The sequence below is a fragment of the Lytechinus variegatus genome, chromosome 4 (assembly GCF_018143015.1).
Source record: "Lytechinus variegatus isolate NC3 chromosome 4, Lvar_3.0, whole genome shotgun sequence".
In the NCBI taxonomy this organism is placed as follows: domain Eukaryota; kingdom Metazoa; phylum Echinodermata; class Echinoidea; order Temnopleuroida; family Toxopneustidae; genus Lytechinus; species Lytechinus variegatus.
In genome coordinates, this window is record NC_054743.1 from 60,682,579 (window position 1) to 60,708,764 (window position 26,186).

A 26,186-nucleotide genomic window follows, 5' to 3' on the forward strand; every position below is an offset into this window, starting at 1 on the left:
AGTTTGAGAGATTCTTACATTACATTAATCTGCACCGAAAATTAATTACTTTTATCGCACGTATCAGAGTGTACATGGGGCAGTCAGAGCAGGACTTACAGGTGCGCTAGGTTAATCTGCAAAAAGACAACAATTAAACACTCAACCACTTTTATCACAAGTTTCTCCGCACTAGTGGGACAGTCTGAGCAGGACTGGCGCTACATTCACCTTAAACAAAAACAATGACCAACCACTTTTATCACACGTTTCATAGAGTAAAATCGGACATTCTGAGTGGGAATTATGCTACGTCAACCTCTAAAAAGACGATGATTAACCGCTTTGAGTAAATCAAGAAAAAACAAAATGATTTTTGTGCTTGCCCAATCATAATTTAAGGAGGCGTGATAGCTCAGTCGGCAGAGCGGGGATTCGTATTCCGGTGACCCGGGTTCGCTTCCAATTGGTGCGCTAGTGCCCTTTGGTAAGGCATTAATCCTCAGTACCAGGTCCTTCAGAGAGGACCTTAAGCCGTCGGTCCTCTGGTTGCTTGCTTACTAGCATTCATACTTTCTTAGCAATCAGGTAAAAATATCACCACCAATCACCAAACATGTTGGTCAGCTTTTTATTCTTCCTTTTGAGCACATCTGAGTAGAACTCCATGATACACTGTATAAAGCACACACAAATCAAGTTCATGTATAAGCAACAATTCTCAATGTTTAGCTCGATTTGGCAGAAAAATGAATTTGGTCGTTAGCAAAACTGTGACAGTCTTGAAAAATAGTACAGTATTCTGCCTACCTTTTGGTGACTTTGACCTGGACTTCTTGGCGCTTCCCTTCCGACTAGCCTTTGAGCTGGTAGGTCTAGATGGGGCTGGGGTAGAGGCTCTAGACAGGGCTAGTTCCCTCTGTTTGGCTAGTTCCTTTTCTCGCATCTCTGCTTGGTATTTGGCCTCTTCAATGTTCACCCAGTTGGAGATGTTGTCGGCTACATGCTCCATATAATTCCTTTACAAACCCAGACAAAAAATTAAATAAAAAATTATAATCATCCAATATTATTAAAACTCACATTATATATATGTTAGTGAATACATATATTTCTGTTATATTATACAGTATCCAAATTGAATTATATGATTTAGATAAATGATTAAAGATATAAAAGGTAATATTCATAAGAATAGAGAAATATTCAATAGGTTGTTTCATTCAAATCACTGAAAGTGTTCCAGACAGGAAATTTTTCCTTATTTTCATTTTTTTTATTTTCATATTCACCCTAACTCACTCTTTTTTTTCCTATTTCAAGCTATCAACTTGTGGATCAGATGGTAGACTAGTTATAAGTTGTACAGTGGCCTTATCTCTTCATAAATTTTCACAGAATGCTTCCCTTACCTGAATCCCACGTCAGAGTGTAGCTTGGCGTCCCAGGGCTGGGTGTTCTTCAGCTCCGGGCCTACCGGGTTGTGCATGACTACCAGAAGGGTATGGTCCCTCTTGTGGTAGTAGGTGTCCATGAAGGGGTACATCTCTCGCGCCTCCTCAAGGATCTGTTTGAAAAAGAAGGGAAATGATTAACTGAGTGTAAGGTGTAAGTATCTATAAGGGGTACATCTCACTTGCTTCATACAGTATCTATCTAAAAAAAGGTTAATTTTTTTGGGGTGTGGTCCCTTTTGTGGTGGTAGGTATCCGTGAAGGGGTACATCTCCTGTACCTACTCAAGGATGTGTTTGAAAAAGAAGGGAAATGATAAACCGAGTGTAAGGTGTAGGTGTCCACGAAGGGGTACATCTTATGCACCTCGAAAAAGAAGGGTGATGATTGATGGTGTGGTTCCTCTTGTGGTAGTAGGTGTCCATGAAGGGGTACATCTCCCCCCTCTTCAAGGATCTGTTTGAAAAAGAATGGAAATGATAAACAGAGTGTAAGTATCTATAAAGGGGTACAGCTTCCTTGCCTCATACAGAACTATCTAAAAAAGTGTAATATTTTAGGGTGTGGTCCCTCTTGTGGAAGTAGGTGTCCATGAAGTGGTACATCTCTTGCGCCTCTTCAAGGATCTGTTTGAAAAAGAAGGGAAATGATAAACCGAGTGTAAGGTGTAGGAGTCTATAAAGAGGTACATCTCAGGCACCTCTTAAAGAATCTATCTAAAAAGAAGGTTAACGATTGCTGGTATACTGTATATCTTGCAGTAGTAGGTGTCCATAAAGTGGTGCCAGTGCCATCCACCAGAGGATATAAGAATATGCGTAAGCCGACTTGTTAGAGATGCGCCAGCTACAGATCACCAACGTATGCAGGGCCATGGCTTCAACCTCTAAAGATGGCGGCGCAAAGTCTTCAATTGTGCAAAAGGTCCATACTAACCTGAATAAGAACATGTGGTTCAAAATGTTCGGCATAACACCAGGCATCGAGGTTCCTCAGCTGGGTATCACCAATCACATCGTGGATGCTGATGTTACTCTTACTGGAACCGGGTCTTCCCGCAGCATCCTTGGACCCCTCCATCTCGTTCTTGACCTCGCCCTGGGCATCCCGAGGGGTGTCGGAGGTTGGGACGGGGTCCTTGGGTGGGATGATGGGCTGTCCAGATGCGTCTTTCTCAAAGTGGACTACAGAATGCAAATATGTAAGGTTATGTCATTAATCATTCACTTAACAGTCTACTATTATCACGCAATTTATATCATTTTGCCATTATTAAAATCCCAGGTTTAACATCCCATTTAAATACCTGTCGTAGCAGCTCTGGAATTTTATCACCCCCCATATATTACAATTTTCTTTTGATTTCTATTAGTTTATCTATTTGTTTTTTATTTATTCATCTATTCATTCACCTTTTTCGGTGGGATTGGGGGTTGAATCATGGAATGGAGGTTCAGAATAGAATTCACCAAATCATGGTATAAAACTCGACAAAATACATATTTACAAAATCAATGCACATACAAGTAATATCCACATTAAAAGCAGGCAGAATTATTATACCGCATTAGTACATACATGTATCAATAATATATATCATCAATGACTCTGGTTCAGGGGAAAACAGTGGGAGATGGCCATGTGGGCAGCGAAGGGGGAGGGGATGGGTGGTAGTGCAAGGGAGCTATACTGGGGAGATGAGAGTTAGGGGCAAGGCTAAAAGTTAGAGGGTGGGGGGGGGGACCGGGGGAGGGGGGTGAAGTGATTAGGAGGAGAGATAGAGGGGTATGGCATGCCAGAATAGACCTCAATGCATGTGACACCATATTCTCATATCGCCCGCACAGTCTTTAAAGCAGAATCAGCTATTAAAATATCTCATAGTGCCCTGCTTCAAAGGAAATAGGAATATGCATTAACATACATGTACATGTATGGTAGCTGTCAGAGATGCCCCACCCGGCTGCAGATAACAAACACATGCAAGGCAACGGCTTTACCTTTTAAAAAGGCAGCAAAATGAAATCAATGCATCAGGTCTACTGAGGAGGCCAGGAAAGGTAATAGCAGGCTACAGGATCAGGGTGGCATTTCACAAAGCTCTTTGTAAAGTTATGCACCACTTTTTACTAAAATATATGCGCGACTTCAAGCATGATTCTGCACACAAATGGAACATGACCTAAATCAGGATAAAACTTTACACACAACTGGGACAGGTGCTACATGTACCTCAGCTACATAAGGGTAGGCCCTACATCATTTTAGTGGTGACATGACATTTGCTCCTGTGACAATTGCTTAATATCTCAGAAGGCATATGATTACAGTTTAGGATTGTAGTAGAGTTTTAGGTTCAGAATAATGTAAAGATTAGGATTAGGGTTTCTTTAGCTTTATAGTTTTAATGTTTTGCCTAATGTGCAGATTTTCCTTCGGATCAATTGTCGCAGGAGCAAATGTCATGGAACCTACATGTATCATTTAGTACAAGAAAGGGGTACCAGTCGTGCGTAATGTCATGCATAACATACAAACAACTTTATGAAATGGCCACCAAAAGGGGTCTATGAGAATACTGAAGATTCAATATTGTCAGTTTCATATTAAGTAAAGTTCCAAACACCACTAAACCCATTGCAGTGAATATGATATGGTGTTAAATCTCTTTGGCAGGTTGCATCACAAACCATTCAAACTGTATTATAGTTTCTAAAATCTGTTGCATCTTTGAATATGGGGAATATGGAAATGCAAGTTACTGATGCAAGGTAGGATAACACTTTGTAAACACCAAATGGTCATAGTTTCCACCTTGTATCAGCTAAACACCATGTCAAGTGCTAACCAACCTACATTTGCTTACACTGTTATGTGGTCTTCTGTGATTTCACTTTCTGTGGGGAAAGATGGTGCTGGTGATAAATTGAAAACACTTTGTAAATACCAAATACCCAAGTTGTATTCTGGTTGCACGTTATGATTTTTTTAACACCATGAATAAACTTTAGTTCAGATCAAACACCAATAATCCCACCTTGCTGTCAATAATGAATTTTATATCCTGATTTGACTTACAGTGTTCAAACCTGGTGTTGGAGGAAAACACTTTGTAAACACCAAATACATCAAAATGGTACTTGCTTTGCAGTTAGGAAATAAACAAGGAATCAGCAAATGGGAGCACCAATGAAACTATATTGTTGTCAAATGCATGTGCTATCACTTTCGGTGCGAAAACTGGTGTCAGGGATAGAAACACTTTCTGAACATTAAATATTCATGTGGTATCATTGCACAATGAAGAGATTAACACCTTAAATACTGAGGTATAAGCTTACAAAAGAGAGTAAGCACCAATTCATTAACCCATCTTGCTGTCAATCTGGTAAACGTAATATTGATATATTTCTCTCTTAGTGTTGAAAGGAAGTGTTGGTGTTAAGTTAATTGGGACAAATGCCAATCTAAAATGAAGCTGACAATGGGATTTACATCACTAGATGTTAAGCTAGTAATGATGTGACTGGTATAATATTTCGGTGCTAGAATCAGCAGCCATATCTATGCTCCTTACCACCAACACCTATAGCAACACCAAACTCTTACTCAAACATTGTCTCTATATAATAAAAACCATGGGGGAAAAACACTTGCTTAACACCAGGGATCAAAACACTTTCTAAACATCAAGGTGCATGCAATGATATAAAGATGGAATATAAAGCACCATGCCACCAACTTAAGCATACAAAATCATAAATACCAGCACTGGAAGGACGCCCTGGCAAAAACATGACAAATAAACAAAAATGAAAATGAGATTACAAATTACATGTATGTATGCATTGGTCAGTATTCTGAACTCTGCTTTAACTGAAACCATGGTATGGTTTATCTATAGGCAGTCAAATGTGAAATAATCTCTTTCTCTCTAGATGGTTAGTTTTTAAATCACCTTTTGCACTCAAGTCATTTCCAAACTATCTGGATATGAAAATGACAATAGTGTTCCTCAGCAGTAAAACAAAAGGGAAAACCTGGTTAGCACACAATGCATAGAATGCATTAAGATTTTTGTGATTTTTTGCTTTTTAACATTCTAGCCCAGACCATGGTTTGATTTGCACCACTGTTCAGCATATGAACCAATTATGTTTTAGCATGTTGATTCAAATACTTTTCATGAGAAATTATTGTAACAAAGCAGTAATGTAACAAACAGTAAAATCTATCTGAGTAGCCACCTGTCGATAGTGGCCACCTATCTACAGTAGCTACTTTTTTCTGTTTCGCCTTGGATGACATTAACAGACAGGTTTGACTGCATGATTTTCTGATTGATTTATGAAATATTCTTTTAATTTACAATGTGGGGTGAACTATAATTGGGCAAAATAATTATCATCTACAATTTCCTGATGTATTGGATAAATGTAACAAGATCATAAGAAAACCCAATGTGCAGGAAATAATGAAAACTCTGAAAGAGGTACTCTGGGCCCTGTCTTTAATACAAAGAGTTGTGAAAGATTCAAACCAAGTTCAAATCGAGTTTGATCGTTTACCAACCTCTTTATAGATCAATCTAAGTTTGTGTTAGATTTAAATCCATTGCAACTCTTTGTACTTGATATCAGGTAAAAAAATTTGAAGAATAAACAACTCTCTAATCACAAGAATGTAAATATACTCAACTGTAATCAATTGTAGTTGATAAAAATTAGGTATGAAATGATATTTGTGAATCAGGGCCCTGTTTCATAAAACTTTTTCACTGTTACAAGCTCATGAAATCATACCATATGATTGGTCAACAGCACAGTCAACATTGATTATATGGTAGCATAGCAGATGTGAGTGATATCATGTTTAATGACGATGGGCTGCTCCTAAACAATGCTGCTTGAAGAAACAGAATTCAAGCCGATGTGAGTGATATTAAACTTCTCATGATACCAGGGGGCCATTTCATAAAGCTATTTGTAAGTTAAGAGTGACTTTAAGAACGACTGGTGATCCTTTCTTACGCGCTAAACCATCGCCTATGGTGTATACTATTTACCAAAAGAAAGGATCACCAGTCGTTCTTATCTTACGAACAGCTTTATGAAACACCCACCCGGCTGGTCCAAAATATTGCTGTTTGATGAAAGATTATAAAATGGTGATATGAACCCTTAGCAAATAGTTGGCTAAACATTTATCACATGATCAGGGCCCCGTCTTACAAAGAGTTACGATTGATCCCATCAACCTCAAATATATGGACATCCATCATTGTCACAATTGTTTTCTTCAGGAAATTTGTCCATTGTCTTTTACAAACAAAGAGAAGCACACTGTATTTGCAAGAAACTATGAATGTATGATTATACGTAATATCTAGAAAATAGTTTGGATGTTGAAGTTGCTGGCTTTCCATAGTTGCGGTTGATTTGATCAATCATATCTCTTTGTAAGACATGCCCAGGTTCTATTCAACGGTCATGGTTTTGAACTGAGGATGGTTTATAATTAAATAAATATCCACATCACTATCTTATGAAATGTATATTACTATCTCACAATACATATAATACACATCACTGTGCTTGGGAATTTGAATAATTACCAAATTCTTGCTACCTTCGAAACATTTCAAACTGGTCCAAGGGTAACTCGTGCATGTAATTCATTCTATACCCACAATAAACTGTATTATTTCTGTAATTATCTACCTGTGCTTTTCCCTGAACGGAGACTACTAGCTGAGCCCTGGCGTGACTTACGACCTTCTGCCTTCAAGATTCCAGAACTTGTGATATTGGTTAGATGATCAGTATCTACTTCACCAAGCGCATCTGAAACAAGCAATAATGAGATAAGAATTTGGGGAAAATATTTCATTCAAATTCAAGGCCCAAATTCAAATTCATAACGAAAGTCTTTCAATAGTGGTAAAATTGTTGATATTGTAACCTTGAATGTTGAACCCTTTTACCACCAAGGCAGTTTCCATAATGACAAATTCATAATAGTTCCAACTCATGACACAGACTCCTGATCTCCAAAAGGAACAACACACAAAATAACAAATCTGTTCAAATAGAAAATTAATAATTAAAATAAAGTGCATGTAAAAATCACTGGACAATAATAGAAATTAAAATAATAGAATAGGGGGTTGGACATACTCGTGGAATTGCACAGCTTTGTGATATCATAAATGGGCATACACGTAGCCAATGAAGAAAATATGTTAAAATGTTCAAGACATCAAGCACTTTCTTACCTTCATTCTTCTGGATATTCTCTGTTGTCAATTTCTGTAATTCTTCTTCCTTCTTCTCCATCATCTCACCTTCGTCCTTCCCCTTCTTGGCAAAGAGGGGGTAAGGATCGTCCCAGACTATGCCCTCCGACACCACCTGTTGAGAGACACGCCCGTCCTCTTCCGTACCCCTTAGGACCAGGCTCTCGAAGACAAACTGCTTGAAGGCACGGTCCACTTCGGCCGAATCGACAACACCCGAGCTGTAATCATAATGGTGACATACAAGGTGACATCCAGATGAAGCTTGCTTTATTTTGTTTCTTTTGAAAATTACATTTTTATGTTGTTTATTGCATATTTTGTTACTATTGCTCTTGGGCCATTCTCTACAAGCAATTTGCTTTTACATGGTCCTAGTCATATTTGGCATAATGTAGAATGTATGATTTTAATATTTATTTTTTTATTGCTGAATGAATTGAAATTAAATTTGAAAAACAAAACAAATACCATCATACGGTCATTCTCTCTGCAGTTTTGTCTCATTAATATGAATTAATTTCTCATCTATACAGCATGTGTGTATACATTATAAAGCATTTCAGTAACGTTCTATGAAATATTTAATTATTCCACGCTTTATAAGCCTGTACTGGCGGTTCGTTCTCTTAAACATCTGGATGAAGTTTATAAAAGAAGGTTAAGACAAATTAATAAATGGGAGGGCAAATTATTGACTGAAGACACAAAGAACTTGAAAACGGATGGAATGAATACAGTGATAAATAGAACAAGTGGAATGCCTCTGGCCGTCTCACCTGCATCACGCGGTTCAAAATAGCAGCAGTGCTGACTTTGAATACTACTCTAACTTGCACAAGATGTTCAGTGATACATGGTTACTCTTATGTCCACTTTTTATGAACTAGACCAATAAACTTACAGAGATATGATGGTTATTCAACAAAAAAACCCAACATGGCCAAAGTTCATTGACCTTACATGACCTGTGACCTTGATCATGTGACCTGAAACTCGCACAGGATGTTCAGTGATACTTGATTACTCTTATGTACAAGTTTCATGAATCAGATCCATAAACTTTCAAAGTTATGATGGTAATTCAACAGATACACCCAGTTCGGCCAAAGTTCATTGACCTTTGACCTTGGTCATGTGACCTGAAACGCGCACAGGATGTTCAGAGATACTTGATTACTATAATGTCCAAGTTTAATGAACTAGACCAATAAACTTTCAAAGTTATGATGGTAATTCAACAGATACCCCCAATTCGGCCAAAGTTCATTGACCCTAAATGACCTTTGACCTTAATCATGAGACCTGAAACTTGCACAAAATGTTCAGTGATGCTTGATTACTATTATGTCCAAGTTTCATGAATCAGATCCATAAACTTTCAAAGTTATGATGGGAATTCAACAGATATCCGCAATTCGGCCAAAGTTCATTGACCCTAAATGACCTTTGACCTTGGTCATGTGACGTGAAACTCGTGCAGGATGTTCAGTGATACTTGATTAACCTTATGTCCAAGTTTCATGAACTAGGTCCATATATTTTCTAAGTTATGATGACATTTCAAAAACTTAACCTCAGGTTAAGATTTCGATGTTGATCCCTCCAACATGGTCTAAGTTCATTGACCCTAAATGACCTTTGACCTTGGTCATGTGACATGAAACTCTAATAGAATATCCAGTAATACTTGATTAACCTTATGGCCAAGTTTTATTAACTAGATCCATATACTTTCTAAGTTATGATGTCATTTCAAAAACTTAACCTCAGGTTAAGATTTGATGTTGACGCCGCCGCCGCCGTCGGAAAAGCGGCGCCTAAAGTCTCACTCTGCTTCGCAGGTGAGACAAAAAGGAACGGGTGAATGATTGAAGAAAGCATAAAGAAATGAATAAAAGATTGAACAAAAAAACCAAGACATGCCAGAAAGAATGAATGAATGCATGAGCATGAATGAACAAATGGGTTAATCAAAGATTTCATAAATAGGGGTAAGCATGAAATAAAAATTCAATAAATTTTCTGTCGAAATTCAATAATGGAACATATATTTAACAATAGAGAAATAAAAGCTACAGCCTACTCTAAACTCTTGACCTCATACCTCAGATGATGGAGTAGTTCCTGCAACCTTGCAGCCCGTTGCTTGATGATGCTGGATGATGGGCGTGGGAACTCTCGCAGCTTAGCAACTGGGATGTAGTCCAACATGGCAAGCTCAGCCTCCATGGCATTGAAGCCGTTGACGGACTGAAGATGCTTGAGTCGGAGTGAGATGTTGTCACCAAACTGGAAGAATTCAGGCATAGAGGGAGCAAGGGACTTGGCAGGGGTGACGCCATTTTGCGATTCTTTCGACTGAAAAGAGAGAGAAAAGGAGGCTTGTATCATGGCAATCAGGGCCCGTCTTACAAAGAGTAAGATTGGGTCACATTGATTGCATCAATCGTAACTCTATGGAAATCAATCAGTGTCATAATTTTTTTCTACACATGTGCAAAATGTCCTTTGCAAACAAAGCAGAACACACCAAACTGTCAAGAAATCAATGAATTTAATTCATATCTAGAAATTTTTTTAAGCAAACATGCATTTTATATGTTGACTTTGCTGGCTTTCAATAGCTGCGATAGCTCAGTCGGTAGAGCGGGGGATTCGTATTCCGGTGACCCGGGTTCGAGTCCCATTTGGTGCGCTAGTGCCCTTTGGTATAAAGGCATTAATCCTCTCTACCAGGTCCTTCGGAGAGGACCTTAAGCCGTCGGTTCTCTGGTTGCTTGCTTAAAAGCATTCATGCTTTCTTAGCAATTAGGTAAAAAATCACTACCACCACCAATATAAATTCTTTGTAAGACAGGCCCCATATGTATATATATGAAATCCAACGGGTACCCGGAAGGTTTGTCCTAAATGAATGATCGTCCTAGGCGGAAAAGGAAAAACAGGCAAAGGAATATTATTTGGTTCAACCCGCCGTTCAGCAAGAACGTCTCTACAAACATCGGTGGCACCTTCTTGAAGCTTGTGGACAAGCACTTCCCCAAGAAATCAAAACTGAATCGCATATTCAACAGGAATACCCTCAAGGTCAGTTACAGCTGCATGCCGAACGTTGCCAGCATCATCAAGGCCCATAACAAGCTATACATGGAAGGCAAGAAAACCAGTAGCAGCAAAACATGCAACTGCCGGAACAAGAACCTCTGCCCCCTTCAAGGGAACTGCTTGGCTACTAACATCATCTACAACGCCGAAGTTACCAGCCCAAGCAAAACGATGGTCTACATCGGTCTTACGGAGCCCCCCTTCAAGTTGAGGTACAGCAACCATCTCCTATCCTTCCGACATGAGAGGTATCAACACAGCACGGAGCTATCAAAATTCATCTGGGATCTAAAACGGCATGATACACCCTACACCATCAAGTGGTCGATTGCCCGCCGTGCGCATCCTTACACCAACGAGTCTAAGAGGTGTGACCTGTGCTTATCTGAGAAGCTGCTCATAATGAACGCTGACAAGCAATCACTCTTAAATAAGAGACCGGAACTCATTTCTAAATGCCGTCATCAGAATAAGTTCTACTTGTGCAACTTCAAGAAAGAATTTTTGTAATCGCTCTGCATCTTCTTGCCAAACCCATTTTCACATTCTTACTGGTGCATTGTCGCTCTATGCCCCCCCCCCCCCCCGCGCTCTCTCTCTTCCTCTCTTCTCTCCCCCTCTCTCTCTTTCTTTTTCTTTCTCTCTCTAATGCTCTTTCTTTCTCTCTCTCTCTTTCTTCTCAGTGGAACCATCCCAGCGCGCTAAATTACCATGGTAGCTTGCGCTCCATATGCGTGAAATGGGGTTGCGCGCTCTGCGCGCTTTTTCAGTGAATTGTTAATGTTCAAATGGTATTGCCACTAGCCTTTATTGTTGCCTGAAGATCGCATCTGCGTGAAACTCCGAGTAGCAAATCAATAAAGTACTGATGAACCACACGTTATCTGTGTAACTTTATTTATTTTATTTCATGCTCTGCCTCATCACAGACATCGAGCACTCTTAATTACAAGGAAAGCATTCACCAAGTGTATATATATATATACATATGTATGGGGAGAATTTCAAAATAACAAAATACATTTCTGGTGTGTTTTTTCCTGGGGGGGGGGGTAAAGGAAAAAGTCAACTTTTTTTAACATTCCTCAGTTACCTGTTCAATTTTATTGCTGTCAATAATGTGGAGCTTGGCGGCCATCTTGTCGATGTGAGCCGCCAGTCCTTGGTCTAGACCATCTTCGCGTGGGATCTTGTCCTTATCACTTGGTGGACCACGCTCTTCAGATGTAGCAACAACCTAGGAAAATGTCAGTTATATGTAGCAAAATAAAACACATAAATACCAGTTGTGGCAACGGTCTGAGAACAAATTTGAAAACAAAATATGACCTCCAAAGCGTTTTTTATCAATAAAAAAATATGTATCAAATGATTAAGGTGGAAAACAACATGTATTAGTTGAGGAAATGGTATATATAATTCTGGAAGTCCAGTCACACGTTGGATCTTTCTCCAAGTAATGATAACACACTTAACAGTGATGGTGATCTTCAGAGTGATAGTTTTTTTGGTTTAAATTTAATGATTCCACAGATCAGAGTTAGGTTTCTGTAAGTGAAGAAGATCTTGATCTACAATTATATGACAATTAACCTTGATTTTACTTACTGTCTCATGAAAAAATTGATTGCCGCAACTACAGGGACGAAGCTTTAAAATAATATATACAGTTCTAGTCCCTATAACACCATGCTAAGCAATGATTGCAAAAGATTTTTTTTTCAATTGATTAATAGTATATGAAATAGACCCCTGTTCAACCCTACATCTGCCCATACCTTGAAGAATTGTCTCTTTCCTCACCTGTTCAAGCATGCAGTGCATGATAAGAGGTATACTGACACTCTCTTGAGGAATGCTATCCATCAGTTCATTATAGTAGCGAGTATCAACGTCTGCAGAGACTATGATGGGCTTGAGCTCTGGGGCAGCGGCAGGGTCGGTGGGGGCTGCTTGGCCACCCGCTGGCTGCTGCACTGCTGTGCCCCCGGCGGGGACCGTGGATTGACTGTCAGTAGCTGTAGGGTAGATTGAGAGTACAATGAAGAAGACAAGGGGGTTAGACAACGTAAACTTGTAGATGCTGGTATGAACAGACACCGGAAGCACTTTATGGAACTATTACAGTAAAATCTGCATAAGTCGACCGTTCACCACTTTGCATACCTTGAGGATCTTTCTCTACGACAGGGACCTGGATGAGTTTCATGTTGTCTAGGAAGTTCCTGTACTGCCTCTCTGAGTCCAGGAGGTCGTACATCATGCAGGCTACATCCTCAAACATGTCTGTACCAAACTGGGTCTGTAGAGTAAAGAAGGGAAAAAAGGATCAGAGAGGGAGGTGGGGGGGGTCCTTTTATTTCACCATTGTTTGATCTTGGACAACCATAAACAAATATTTCTGATAATTCTTAATCATCTCCTTCAAGGAAGATATTTTAAATGATGATAACAGCTGGATTTATACAGTGCTTTGCCTGAGGATACAAAGCACTGCTATTATCACCCTTGCTTTAGTTCGAGCTACCATCAACAGCGTTTAGTGCATTCAAGGACGTAATCCTGCCGGGTACCCATTCACCCATCCTGGGTCTAGTGCAGCAAGGTGTGGATTAATTTCTTGCTGAAGAAAAACATGCCATGGCTAGGATTCGAACCTACAACCCTCTGTTTGAAAGGCAAGATTCAGAATCACAAGACCACTTCGCGCCCAAATAAAGTAAAAACTTTTTGCCTTAATTTCACAGAAATTGTCTCCTAATTCATTAATCTCAGACAGAAGTGGCTTAATCATGTAGAACCATTATGAACAAAACACTATTCTCCTCTAATGTAGCACTTGAAACATGACAATGTCTTTAAGTGCTTTGCAGATATATTATTACCCTGGTCATGAAATTCTGAATTGCCTTTAATCTTTTCTATGTGGAGCAGATCAACAAAAGCTACAAAACTAAAATCACTAAGCATACCATACTGGCTTTCGCATCCTACCAGCTACCCATTTAACACCTGGACGGAGAGTGGCTTAGCGTCAATTGACGTCGAAGAACACTATCACTGTGGTGGGATTTGAACACATGACGCTCTAGGTCAGACAAGCGAGTAAGAACCACTGGAATGAAACCGTCGCGGTGCCAGTTGCAGAAAGAGCTGCACTCAAATGCAAGTCCAAATATCAAACGCAACTAGACTTTTAACCAATGAAATGCGCAAGTGATTACTTGAGCTGCATTTACACGTAGCTCTACATGCAACAAGCTCCAAGATTGAATGCTACTCACTCTCTTTTCATTATCCTTCATGTCATCAGGAACAATTTGATTCTTCACCATATAGGTGAGGCGGGCAATGTCCTGGAGCTTGGAGCCCTTGGAAGCTTTCTTAAGGAGTGGTTCGTGCTGAAGCCAAAACTTTTCAAGCTTTCCCTTGGCGGCTTCCCTTTTCTTCTTTTCCTCCTCGATGACTGGATATAGAAGGAAGGGGATAGTAAAAGGGGTTAAGATTTAAAAATAAATAGAAACTACAATCAAAATATTATCTTTCGCAACAACCAATATCAGGACTATATTATCAAATGGAATATATATCAAAATGAATTGAATTGGAATACTAACATGGTTATAATGATATTATTTTTATCATAATCATAATACAAGTAGGCATTAATATGACATGGCCATCTATCAAGTAATCCTACTGAATCAACATCAGTATGACCACCACAACTGCCACTAACCCTCCTCTTTGTCATCATCTTTACTACCATCATTAGCATCTTCATTATCATAATCTTCTCCATCTTCATCATCATCATCTTCATTATCATAATCTCCACCATCTTCATCATCATCACCATCGTCATCATCATCCTTATCATCATCATTATCATCCTAACTGCTATCTTACCTTCTGGAGGTCTATCATCCTCGTCCATCTCCTCCTCCTCCTCCCTGCGCCTCTTCTCAAACAAGGAGTAGTCCTCTGCTTGGAGACGGATGATGCAGTTGACGTTGATGCCGAGGTCAGTGAGCAGAGAGAGGAGGGGGGCCTGGTCGAAACCCTCAATGATGACGTAATGCTGTGGGCCATCATCTGGTTCATCATCTGAAAGTAAAAACAAAATGTGTTATGAAAAGAAGAGCTATGACTATGAGGAAAGCTTTCTATTCCTTGGTCCTGCCAGTGATTTAGTTTCATACACCATCAGTGTATAGTCTATGACATAGACTATGAAATTACATGTAGCTTTAGAAGTGTCAAGATTGATTTATGCTACAAAAAATATAAAACACACAAAATAAATGGCAATTGTTGATTCAGATTCTGACTTGTATCCCATCTGGGCCAGCTGAGACCAAGGAGGAGATTCATACACCATCAGTGTACAGTCAATAATGAAGCCTACGAAAATACATGTTGCTTTAGAAGTGTCAAGATTGGTTAATGCTCGCCCAAAATATGAAACATACAAAATAAATGGCTATTGTTGTTTCAGATTCTGACTTGTACCCCAACTTGGACAGTAGAGACTAAAGAGGAGAATCCACTCTTCTGCTTTTGACAATGAAAATGGTATCAAATTTCATAAACCTTCCATTTGTGAATCAACCACAGCAAATGAAGTGGTTCTGAATCTTGTCTTCCAAATGGAAAGTCATGGGTTCAAATCCCAGCCATGGTGTGTTATCCTTCAACAAGAAATTTACCCACACTACGTTACGCTCGACCCAGGTGAGGTGAATGGGGTACCTGGTAGTATGGGCGGCAGCTTGAGGTCATGCCGAGGTATTAACAATTGTGCCTTGTATCCTCTGGAAAATTGCTTTCCAGCTAGTATAAAGCTGTTCCGGCAGCAGAGACACCTTGTTAGCACTAACAGAGCTCTAAAAGAAGCCCAGTCAAATCTTTTGAATTGTGATTTCAAACATTGACGCAAGACGTAAGTAACATATTGTGACATTAGGCATTGCTGCATCATACCAGATGTAACAGTGGCGCATTGTTATCACTAACAACAATAAGGTGCGGCCAGTTCTGGAAAGAAGTTTAAAAGCTTACCAATGTACTTGTTATCATCATCTTCCTCTCCTCTCTTCTTCAGTTTAGAGTCCTTCTTTGGGGATGGTACCTCCGGTGATTTCTTGCCTTTGCCCTTGGCAGGGGACTTACTCCTCGCTCTCTTTCCTCCACCCGCATCCTTGCCACCCTTGGTGCCTTTCACATCCTTGTTCTCCAGAGCCTGCAGTATCAACAGAGAGAAGAATGATTAATGAAGGCAGAGGAATGATCAAAGGATGAGGGACCCTGTTTCATAAAACTTGTTCTGACAACAAATATGTAATAACACTTAAAAGCTACTCAAAGCTGTTCGTAAATTTGTTCTAGAAATCGTGCAAGACTTTATGAACGGGACTCAGAAGTTGCGATTGCTCAAAATCTCATGAGTGAAAATGTAGCATGGTCCAGTCTGCTCAAAGTTGACCTTCAATAAGTTGAAAACTTACCCAAGTAAAAAAAGGCAAAACAACTTGAAGCAATAATACAGACCAAAATACATAAACACATGTATTGTTTATATCATTTAAATTCCATTTCACCTAAGCTTCTTGAATCCAGTATCAATTTCTTCTTCTGACTGAAAATAAATTGGGACTTATATATAATAGTGAGCTCTCAACCTCGCTCCTCATCAGAACTTTCTCTTTGATTCAAGAAGCTTAAATTTGAGCACATTAACATTTAGACCAAGAGGAATAATGTGAAAAAATATAAAAGTGAATTCCCTACCCCTACCCTCTTCTAATCTACCTTCCTATCTACATCTTCCTCTTTGATGGTTGGTAGCTTCCTTTTGAGAAATTTAGCAATCAGACGAAGAGGAATAGTGTGACTTACTATATTATTGAGAAGTTCCTACCTTTTTCTCATCCTCCCTCCTCTTGAGATCTTTCTCCTTGATGGCGAGAAGTTTCCATTTGAGCAGCTTAGCCATCAGACCAAGAGGAATCTCCTCATTCTTGTCAAGGTATTCTGACTTCACCGTCTCGCAGATCTCAAAGAATTGTGGGACATCTTTGCCCTTCTTGATCTTTGTATTCCCAAGCTCATTGACCTGTCACAAGGAGGTTGATAATATCATTTAAAGAAAAATTGTGTTCCTTTCAAAATCAGTATGAGCCAACATTATCCAGATAATGGCACTTTGCTATATCATCTACAAAACCTGAGTAAATCTTCGTCTTTTGGCCAAACTTCACAAGAGGTTTAAACTAAAAGGGACTCCAAGATTATGGACGAGGTAGATAGTTTGTATAAATCAGTGCATACACTGAGAAAGTTCCAACAATAAATGAGTTGAGTTATTTTGTCAAAGGATGCAAAATAAACATTCACTTATTAAAGCGCAATTAAACATGAAACCTGCATAGTCCATGGTTTTGTATCCTTTCTGCATAAACATCTCGTGAATTTGGGCCAATGATAATTTCATATGGAGAATGAGGGTTATTCAGGCACAAAAGTTTATTCTCGATTGCAAAATGGATGATGTTCAGCTGCCCACTACTTGCCGATAAATATAAAATCAATTTGTAAAAACAAAACAAAATTTTGAAAATGTAAAGATAAATTAGGGCCAGTTGGTACATTTTATTCTTATTAACATGGCACACCTGAATGACAAAAAATAGTCAGTAGGTTTTACGAAAGCAAGTCACTTTGGGTTACAACAAACACAATCTGTTTTTTGGTCCTTACCTCATCCATCAATGTCTCTTTGTAAATAACACTGAATTGTCTCCTCAGCTTGGAGTCCACAGCAGAAGAAAGAATAGTCGCATATTCTTTATCATCGAGTCTGTTTCCGATCACAAAAGAGATACAGGCTTTCCATTCATCCTATATAGAGAGAATTCAAGATATAATTTATAAACATGTTAGATTTGCATATACATGTAGACGTATCAAAATCCAAAAATCGCCTATGGCTAGAATCAGATATGCCAACCTTCTCCAACAAAAGAAAAAAGATTTTTGAGAAGGAAACAAGAGTGTATATTTCGTCAAAATGGAGAGGATTAAGGTCACACTGAAAATACCTTGAAAATTCTGAAACTGCAAATATTATAGATAGGCAAGTGACAAATAACAAGTGCTACAATCCAATCAGTGCACGAACTGAACAATACAGGAACTCGTTCTTCCCATCCACTATCATTGAGTGGAATCACCTGAGTGACGCTGTCATCAACTCAACATCGACAAACTCATTCAAGGCCATTGGCAGAACCTTCTAATCCTCACTCCGACCTGTCTCACCTGATGCGTTTATGCCAAGGAGAGCCCTGCATCGTATACCTCCAGATCTACTTTTTATGACAATTTATCAGCCGAGTGCCCACTCGTCGATTTGAAAATTTGAAATTGTCATACCAGCCAAACCCTTGACCCACTTTACAATTCTGCCAATCAATTTTGACTCTCGCATTTTCCAGTCTGTTTGGAATTTACTATTTCACTTTAAGTTTACAATCAGTCCTTCATGTTTATAATTTCGTGGAGCTCAATAAATCGCTCTCCTTATTTTTTTTGAGGAGCTCAATTGAGCTCCTCAGAATCGCTCTCCTTGAGGAGCTCAAATCAATTCAATACAATACATGTATGACAAATTGTAGAATTTTCTTAACATCGTATATGCAATAGCTGTGTAGCTATTAATTAATCTGTGGTGAAACTAGGCCTGGGTCAATACGTTTACAAAATATCGCGCTCCTGCTAAAAAAAATTGCTGAAGTTTCATATTTTACATCTTTAAATCCATGAAAATTGAAATGGCCATCTATTTTCCATAATTCCTTGAAATCATTTTGATTTAGTTGAAAACTATCAGATAAATGAAGAATATTCACCTCTTTCCCGACTCTGATTTGAACTTACCTCGGTAAATATTGTAGTCTAACTTCCATGGTGTTGCCATGAAAATCTACATATGGGACTACAATATTTACAGAGTTTAAATTCAAATCAGAGTCAGGAAAGAGATAAACGTTCTTCATTTTTCTGATAGTTTTCAACTAAATAAAAATAATTTCAAGGAATTATGGAAAATAGATGGCCATTTCATGGACTTAAAGATGTAAAATGTGAAATTTTAGCAATTTTTTCTTTTTTTTTAGGAACATAATTTTTTGCTGTCCTTATTTTTTTAGGAGTGCGGTAGGAGCGTTGGTGCGATTGCGCTCCTCAAAAATGAAGGTCTGTACAATATATGAACTGTGACAGAGAAATTTTTGAATAATCAGTCAACTTCATATGTGACTTACCACCCCAAAACCAACAATAAGTCGACAATAATGAATATTGAGATTTTTAATTGAACTCGAAAATTCATTTCCTAAGCTGTTTAAAAGTGATATACATGTATAATATGTAAAAATTGATCAATAACCATTACAAGTACTTGATTGAATGCAGAGGAAATGCAGCAAGAGCTTACAAAATAAGGAGAAAACAAGGTTTTAAGTTTAGGGTTCACTCAAGCATGAGATGTGCAAACTTCCAAGCAGTCAGAAAAGTAGTGTCCAAGAAATTCTTAAAAGGCAAAATAATCTTTGCTATCATTCAACTTCATGACTTCAAATTTTCACAGTATGAAGAAAGAATTGCTCTTTCAAATAACAGATAAGTTTTTTTTTTCAAATTTGGAGACTAAATTACTATTTTGGCTATTCACAGAGAACATTACCTGGCAACTTGTGTTTTTGGGGTGCTACATGTAGGTCACATATATGAAGGGGGGGCCATGTTCTATTTTCTGTTTATGATTCCTGTAAGAACTCAGCAGGACAGCTTTTTGCTGGTTTCGCAAGCTGTCTAGTAAATGTCTATGCATGTACAGTAACAATTCAAATTCAGGGCCCCATCTTACAAAGAGTTGCTGTTGCGATTGATCCAATCACCCACAACTATGGAAAGCCAGCAATGTCGACAACTTAATTCTTAAATGCATGTTTATTCAAATTATTTTCTAGATATGATGTAGGCCTAGATCTATATTCATACAGTACCAGTCACGATTCTTTGACTATGTTTACTTGTTTCACCAGAGAACAATGGATTCGGTGAAACGAAATTTATAGTTCTCTGGTGAAACATTGGACCCCCATCCTACACTTTTTTTTGACAATTCAATGTGCTTCTCTTTGTTCCTAAACTGTACATCCTTTACTTTTTAATCATAAATTTGGTATTTTTTGTGATTTTAGAGATTTTTAAAATGAATATCTGTCTAGACTCTGTACGTTTAAAGTTTGTGGTCATTATGTATATGTATCTTCTTTTATTGGAATCGCGCAGATATGCGTGTGTGCAGAGAAGGGGAACTGCGTCTGCGCACTCCGAGGCAATTGTCAGTTCACTGTGCAGCCACAGACTGGGTCTGGACTCGGACTCCAGACTGGAGGCACAGAGCTACCAAGTCTCACGCATTATGCATGAGACTCAAGCATTTTTTACTCTTGTTCATCCCCTCAAATCTCTGTCTCACGCACTCATTCAATGGACAAGGTTCTCCATGTGTGACAAAATAAGGGTGGCAATGTTTGGCTTTTTTTCTCTTTTTCTTTGGGGCAAATGCTTGATTTTTTTACACTGACAGTTTCCATTAGACCTGTTAACTCTTAACATGCCACGCACACTACTAACCCAATGCCACAGTAGTAATCCGATGCTAATCCCCTGTGCCAGCCACAAAACCCCCGTATGCCACATTGATTTTGGGATCGCAAGTCGTATTCACTCCTTTCAATAGTCATGATTACAATTGCTTATAACTCTCTAACGATTAGTTTATCCACAAAATATTGCGTAGTAAAGTTGTAGGAAATTTCATACCCCTTATAATGGTGTCCTCATTATATAGATTGGTTATTATCTTTACCGCTAAAATATGAGTTGTATCAAGTAGTTCCATTTAGTGGAGTGTTTTGTATGGATCAAAAAACCTAGGTCTCTTCCCTCTCAGAGGCGGAGCCATATCTTGTAAAAAATGTAGAAATACTCGAAAAAGTCAAATGTGAACCGCGTAAGTTGATCTGTCAAAAAGCAGAGTTCGCACTGCACACAATAGTGCTAATTACAGCATGCATGCGATGCGCAATACAATTCAAAATGGCGTAACAATGACTGTAATTCCGAATGTGCGCAGTCACACACGAAGCAGGCAAGGGTAGGAAACAATGCAAGCACAAAGCAATCAATAGTAGGCGTGCGAGCACGAGTGTGGCATGTTATAGTAGGATACGTAGCGTGCACGAAGCACTCAATGAGTTAATTCATACTGCTTGGCTCTTATTTAAATTTGATTCTTTATATCATTTTTTCTTAATTAAAAATAGAGATCAAAAAATGAAAATTTTCTTGCCATATTACTTTCCACCAATAGAGGGCGTACACAAAAATATGCCCAGAATTCAAGTTTTTGAGCGCTCTGGTGAATACAAAAATTATTCCCACATTACTAATGATAAATAAATTAAAACTGTATGAAAATTAGTAATTTGGGTCACAAAAGTGATATTTTAATGATTTTTTAGAGTGTGTGCTCTATACAGCATTGGCATACCATAGTGTAGACAGCTGGCAGCCGTCTGTTTCGAGGAGTTTTTTAACATTTTTTTTTTTTATTTCTCCTCGTACACAGACGGCTCGCTATCGTGCACCCACCATTAGGGGACTTGCAATGCAAAATCCCCCCGTCGGGGCTTTTCAATTTTTGTCTTTAATGAATAAAAATTTTGAAAATTAACGCGACCAAAATGCAAATTAATATTCCCTCTTGGCATTAATAGCCAAAAAACGGAGAAAAATCAAGTTAAAAGGGACAAAAACAGTGACTTACCTCAGCTGTCGCGCAAATTCACTTCCCCGTTTTATCCGATCTTAAGTACATAAACATATGGCCATTGAGTCCCCTGTACAGATCGCGCTACAACTTCGGTCTCTGTATTTGGTGTGTGAAGCCAACGGAGTTCAGCTGAACAACCAACATAACAGAGACCGAAGCTTTTGGTCTAACCATAGTCCTACCTGTAGATTCTCAACAGGCCAGATGGTAGCAGTGAACAAGTGGTCTCACGCAACTATCACAGCCTATCCCCATATACATTGTATAGTGACGTATTGTATTACCGGACACTATCATATTTCCGGACGCGCATATAACTGCGTAGGAAATCAATTTTGTACCGTAAGACTTCCGCAGTTCAATATCACAGATCAATTCAAAGAACGAGATTGCAAAAACAAGGCGAAAATATAACTTTTAGTTTTAACTTATTTTTCTATAAAAATGACAGAAAATGCATGAAATAACATATAATTATAACACAGTTTTGGCATTAACAATTGATCCCAATTGATCTATTTTCTGATTGAAATACGGACCTGATTTGCCGAATTTCAATCTCGTACGCTCCATCGATTAAATCGTTGACGGCTAGTTCTCAATGTACCCGTACCCCGGCCGTGCGCGAGGTTTACCGTGATGGAGAGCCGTCAATGATCGACAGCGCATCGATAGAACTTAACTTGATGACTGAGTCTTACGATATGAACGAGCATTAACACTTGGAAGTGCAATAACGCGCAATTAAGAAAAAGGAAATTAGTTAGCAAACGCAAATTTATAACAAAGATCTGATCAGAATCGTTATAAGAAAGCAAACAAAAACTTAGAATTTACTCATGAGATGATTAATCCCGAAAAAATCACACCAATTCTTTCTTACATCATTATAATCAAGAATATTTTTACCCGTCCGGCGCGCGTCCGGAATTACAATATAATTTGTCACGCACGAAAATAATTGTTTTTCGCGGAGGGGTATGCGGCAAGTGCGGTGCAAAGAAAATGGTTGGAAAATATAAAATAATTTCATCATATTCATAATTTTCAGAATATTTGGAATAGCAAGTGATAATTTTTCTTGATTGTATTTCCTCTAGTTGTCATTTTTAAAGCACTGAAATGAAAGTGTCCGGCAATAGGATACACTGCCATGATACACAATGTCTGTGATCTCACTCAGAATCAGATTCTCAGAAAATCTCACGCATAGCTGGTCTTTGAACTTGGCATCTCATGAAGACATGATCTCTGGAGCTGGAGTCATTTCCTCACAATTAATTTGAAGACAATATTTAGAAATCTACTGATCCACTGTTTTAAAGACATTTGGATGAGAGTGTTGCGTGGAGTGTAACATTGGGTTTCACTTTCAGCCTTCAGACAATTGATCAAGGAAATCCATGCAGCTCTCCGAGCCTTGCGGTCGACACCATACGTCCCCGCCGTCAAGAGCGGGCTGCCGGTTGGTAAAGACCCGCTAAAAAAGCTGCAAGAAAGCAGCACACTGTTTATCTTACCTCTTCAAAGTTGGTTGATAAAAGACCAGATTCCCATCGGGCGGCACCTGCTGAGCCTGCTCCACTCTTAGCTCTCTTCTTGGACATCTTTGTTATTGTTTCAATTTTTCATTTTCACAAAATCTTTGAAAATTTTGACGGGTATCGTGTTCTGTTTCGTGTGGGATACGATCGTTGCCAGGGTACACACTGTGAGTCTCATGACCGATGAGGGCGGGCGACATAGCAAACGGAAAAAATGAGCGTCCGGACTGTCTTCGGGACAGACAATCATAAACATAAAAAGCCACTAAAAAAAAATTACAGATAAAGTTTCATCAGCTTGTATTACAAAGGGTTAGGCAATATACATAGAGAACAAAAAGAATATGATTTAAACTATTCAATCCATATTTTAGTGTAATCCAAGACAAAAAAAGAAGGCTTCAAAATTTTAAAAGGTGTCCGAACCTCCCGCCCCAATCATACAAATTGATTATGAATACATTTATTTATCGCAATCATATACAAAATATACTAGACATTTCATACATAACTAAAGAAATAAATAGATAATTAAGAAAAGAGGACTTAATATTTTGAAATTATGAATAAATTTATTTAAGTTTATCGATCTGCATCAACGACTTTACGACTATGACTATCATCAGCTGAGGAGATTAAAGGGGCTTCAGCTATTGGCCGGATAGGAGGAAGTTTAATCCCATATTATTTTGAACTTCTCTTTTCTGTCCGTCATGAGGAGGGGTGAAGAAGAAAAGGAAAATGAAGGGGGAGGGGTTTGAAAGGTTAAAGAAAAATGAAAAGAGAGAGACCAAATGGCAGACACGAAGTTATTATGCTCATTCGCATTAATTGTTTCACACTGTATACAGGGCTGAGAACCAGCACAAAAGAAAACTGAGTATAACAAAAAAATAATTTCGTTTACTTATTATTTGGTATAAGAAACTGTTCGGACAGCAAACTAAGCAAGACAGATAAGGGAGAAAATCGATGTAAAAGTAATGTCACAACCCCATGCACGTTACAATTTATATGAGTGCCCAATTTTTCTTTCTCGAAAAAAAAATCAGGAATGGGTGGAAGATCAGGACTCAGTTCATGAAGTTCGATAGCACTGCAAGTATGGCAACAGTGGCGGATCTATGGGGGGGGGGGTAACTACCCCGCTGATGGCTGCCAAATCAAGTAATGACCTACATTTTCCTACATTTTGGAGTCACCCCAAATTACCTTTATTATAATATAGTGAAACCTTTTTTTTCTTGTTTGTTGTCAAATTTCTCGATACCGAAATGACCTTCGTTATGTAAATGAAGCCCCTTTTTTGCTTGTCAAATTCCTCGGTTAAACCCCTGTTTTGGAAAAAGGTTAGAGCTGCCCCTGACGTCATATTTTGTCATGGAATTAGGTCTTACACCTTCATGATTTCCTCGTCCTCTCTATTAAGATATCCTAGGCGGATCCAAGGGGGGGCACAGCCGACCCGTGCCCCCTTCCTTGAGAGACACATCATAAAAAAATTGTAATGTAAAAATGCCGTTAAAACAGAAATGTGTGCCCCCTTAAAAGTGAATTTTTTTTTGCTCGTCATTTTTTTTCGCGGACGAAATCTCCTAAAATTATTTTGGGTTAAAATCTCTTTTTTGTTTTGTTTGTAATTTTTTTGCTTGTCAAATTTTCCTCGGGAAAATGTGCCCCCACCATTCAAAAAATCCTGGATCCGTCCCTGATCCTAGCTAACTTATCACCATAAAAAATACTATGATAAAAGACCGCATATTCAGAAGAGGCTGGAATTAATGATAAGACGGATATAGGCATATAATGCAGCGTATATGGGCGCATGGGACAAACTTTCTCAAACTTGATAGAAGGCAAAATAATTTTTCATTTATATATTGTAACGGGGTGGCATGCACATCAACAACTTCGTGGTAAGAAATAAAAACAACACTATGCAATAATAGTGATGATAGGAAAGTAATAAACAAGATATAATTAACAATTTCAGAAGTGGATCTAGAGGGAGGGGGGGTTGCAACCCCCCCCCCCCCCAAAAAAAAAAAAAAAAAATCAGGGGACCATTTTTTAAAAATCTTATCTTTTTTTTAAACTTGTAATTTTATTTTATTCTATTTCTATGTATTTATTCATTTATTATTATTATTTCTTTTCTTTTTTTTTGGGGGGGGGGTGGGCGAACAAATGTCACAGGGATTTGTACAGAAACATCCAAGGCGTCTCTTTTGCCAGTCCATCATTTTGACTGAGATTTGCCAGTGAGTATCAGTGACAAGCTGTTCATAATAAAAGTATTAGGCTAACAGTGCTTATTCCAAGGTCCCCGATTCTTTGTATCTGTGTTGTTTACTGGCCTTACATTGCAGGAAAATGCAACTTAATTTTACAAATTTTCATGGGGGTTAATTTGGCAACGACCTCTATACCAAAAATAGTGGTGTTTTAGATGCAAGAAAACGCCATTTTCACACACAGATTTTCAAAAATTTTCCCTACTGGGGAGACCCCCTCCCACACCCTCCCCCTCGCTCGCTCCGCTCGCTTGGCTCGGTCGCTACGCTCCTCGCATACCACCCCAACCCCCCTTTTATAAAAAGCTGGATCCGCCCCTGAATTTCTACAGACAACAAATAAAAAAAAATGCTTACAAATATTTTTTTTTTTTTGGGGGGGGGGGTTTCAAGAACGTGTGTGAAATGATGTATAGACTGCAGGTACAATAAAAAACTTTTTTGTGTGTTTTTTTAATAGAAAATTACATTTCATTGATTTTCTTACTACACAACACATCGGGAAGAATTTGGAAAAAGTGGGAGGGGATTCTTCAGTTATTTAAAGCACCCCGCTCCACGGGTTCTGATAAATAAGTAAGAAAATTAATTTCATCGTCCCAATTG

General features: G+C 38.6%; 1 protein-coding gene across 1 annotated transcript in view; it reads right to left on the bottom strand.

Moving 5' to 3' along the window:
- The window catches only part of LOC121414435 (sperm-associated antigen 17-like), a 48,652-nt gene extending 25,176 nt beyond the window's left edge, over positions 1 to 23,476 (bottom strand). The window contains 16 exon segments of the mRNA XM_041607611.1: positions 790 to 998; positions 1,392 to 1,546; positions 2,370 to 2,617; positions 5,200 to 5,217; positions 7,154 to 7,276; positions 7,708 to 7,949; positions 9,836 to 10,089; positions 11,930 to 12,073; positions 12,640 to 12,854; positions 13,003 to 13,138; positions 14,121 to 14,302; positions 14,746 to 14,943; positions 15,898 to 16,078; positions 16,757 to 16,951; positions 17,596 to 17,736; positions 23,263 to 23,476. Of these exon segments, the coding sequence (XP_041463545.1) occupies positions 790 to 998; positions 1,392 to 1,546; positions 2,370 to 2,617; positions 5,200 to 5,217; positions 7,154 to 7,276; positions 7,708 to 7,949; positions 9,836 to 10,089; positions 11,930 to 12,073; positions 12,640 to 12,854; positions 13,003 to 13,138; positions 14,121 to 14,302; positions 14,746 to 14,943; positions 15,898 to 16,078; positions 16,757 to 16,951; positions 17,596 to 17,736; positions 23,263 to 23,349 (2,728 nt within the window). The 5' untranslated portion in view covers positions 23,350 to 23,476.
- Between the last annotated feature and the right edge of the window lie 2,710 nt (positions 23,477 to 26,186).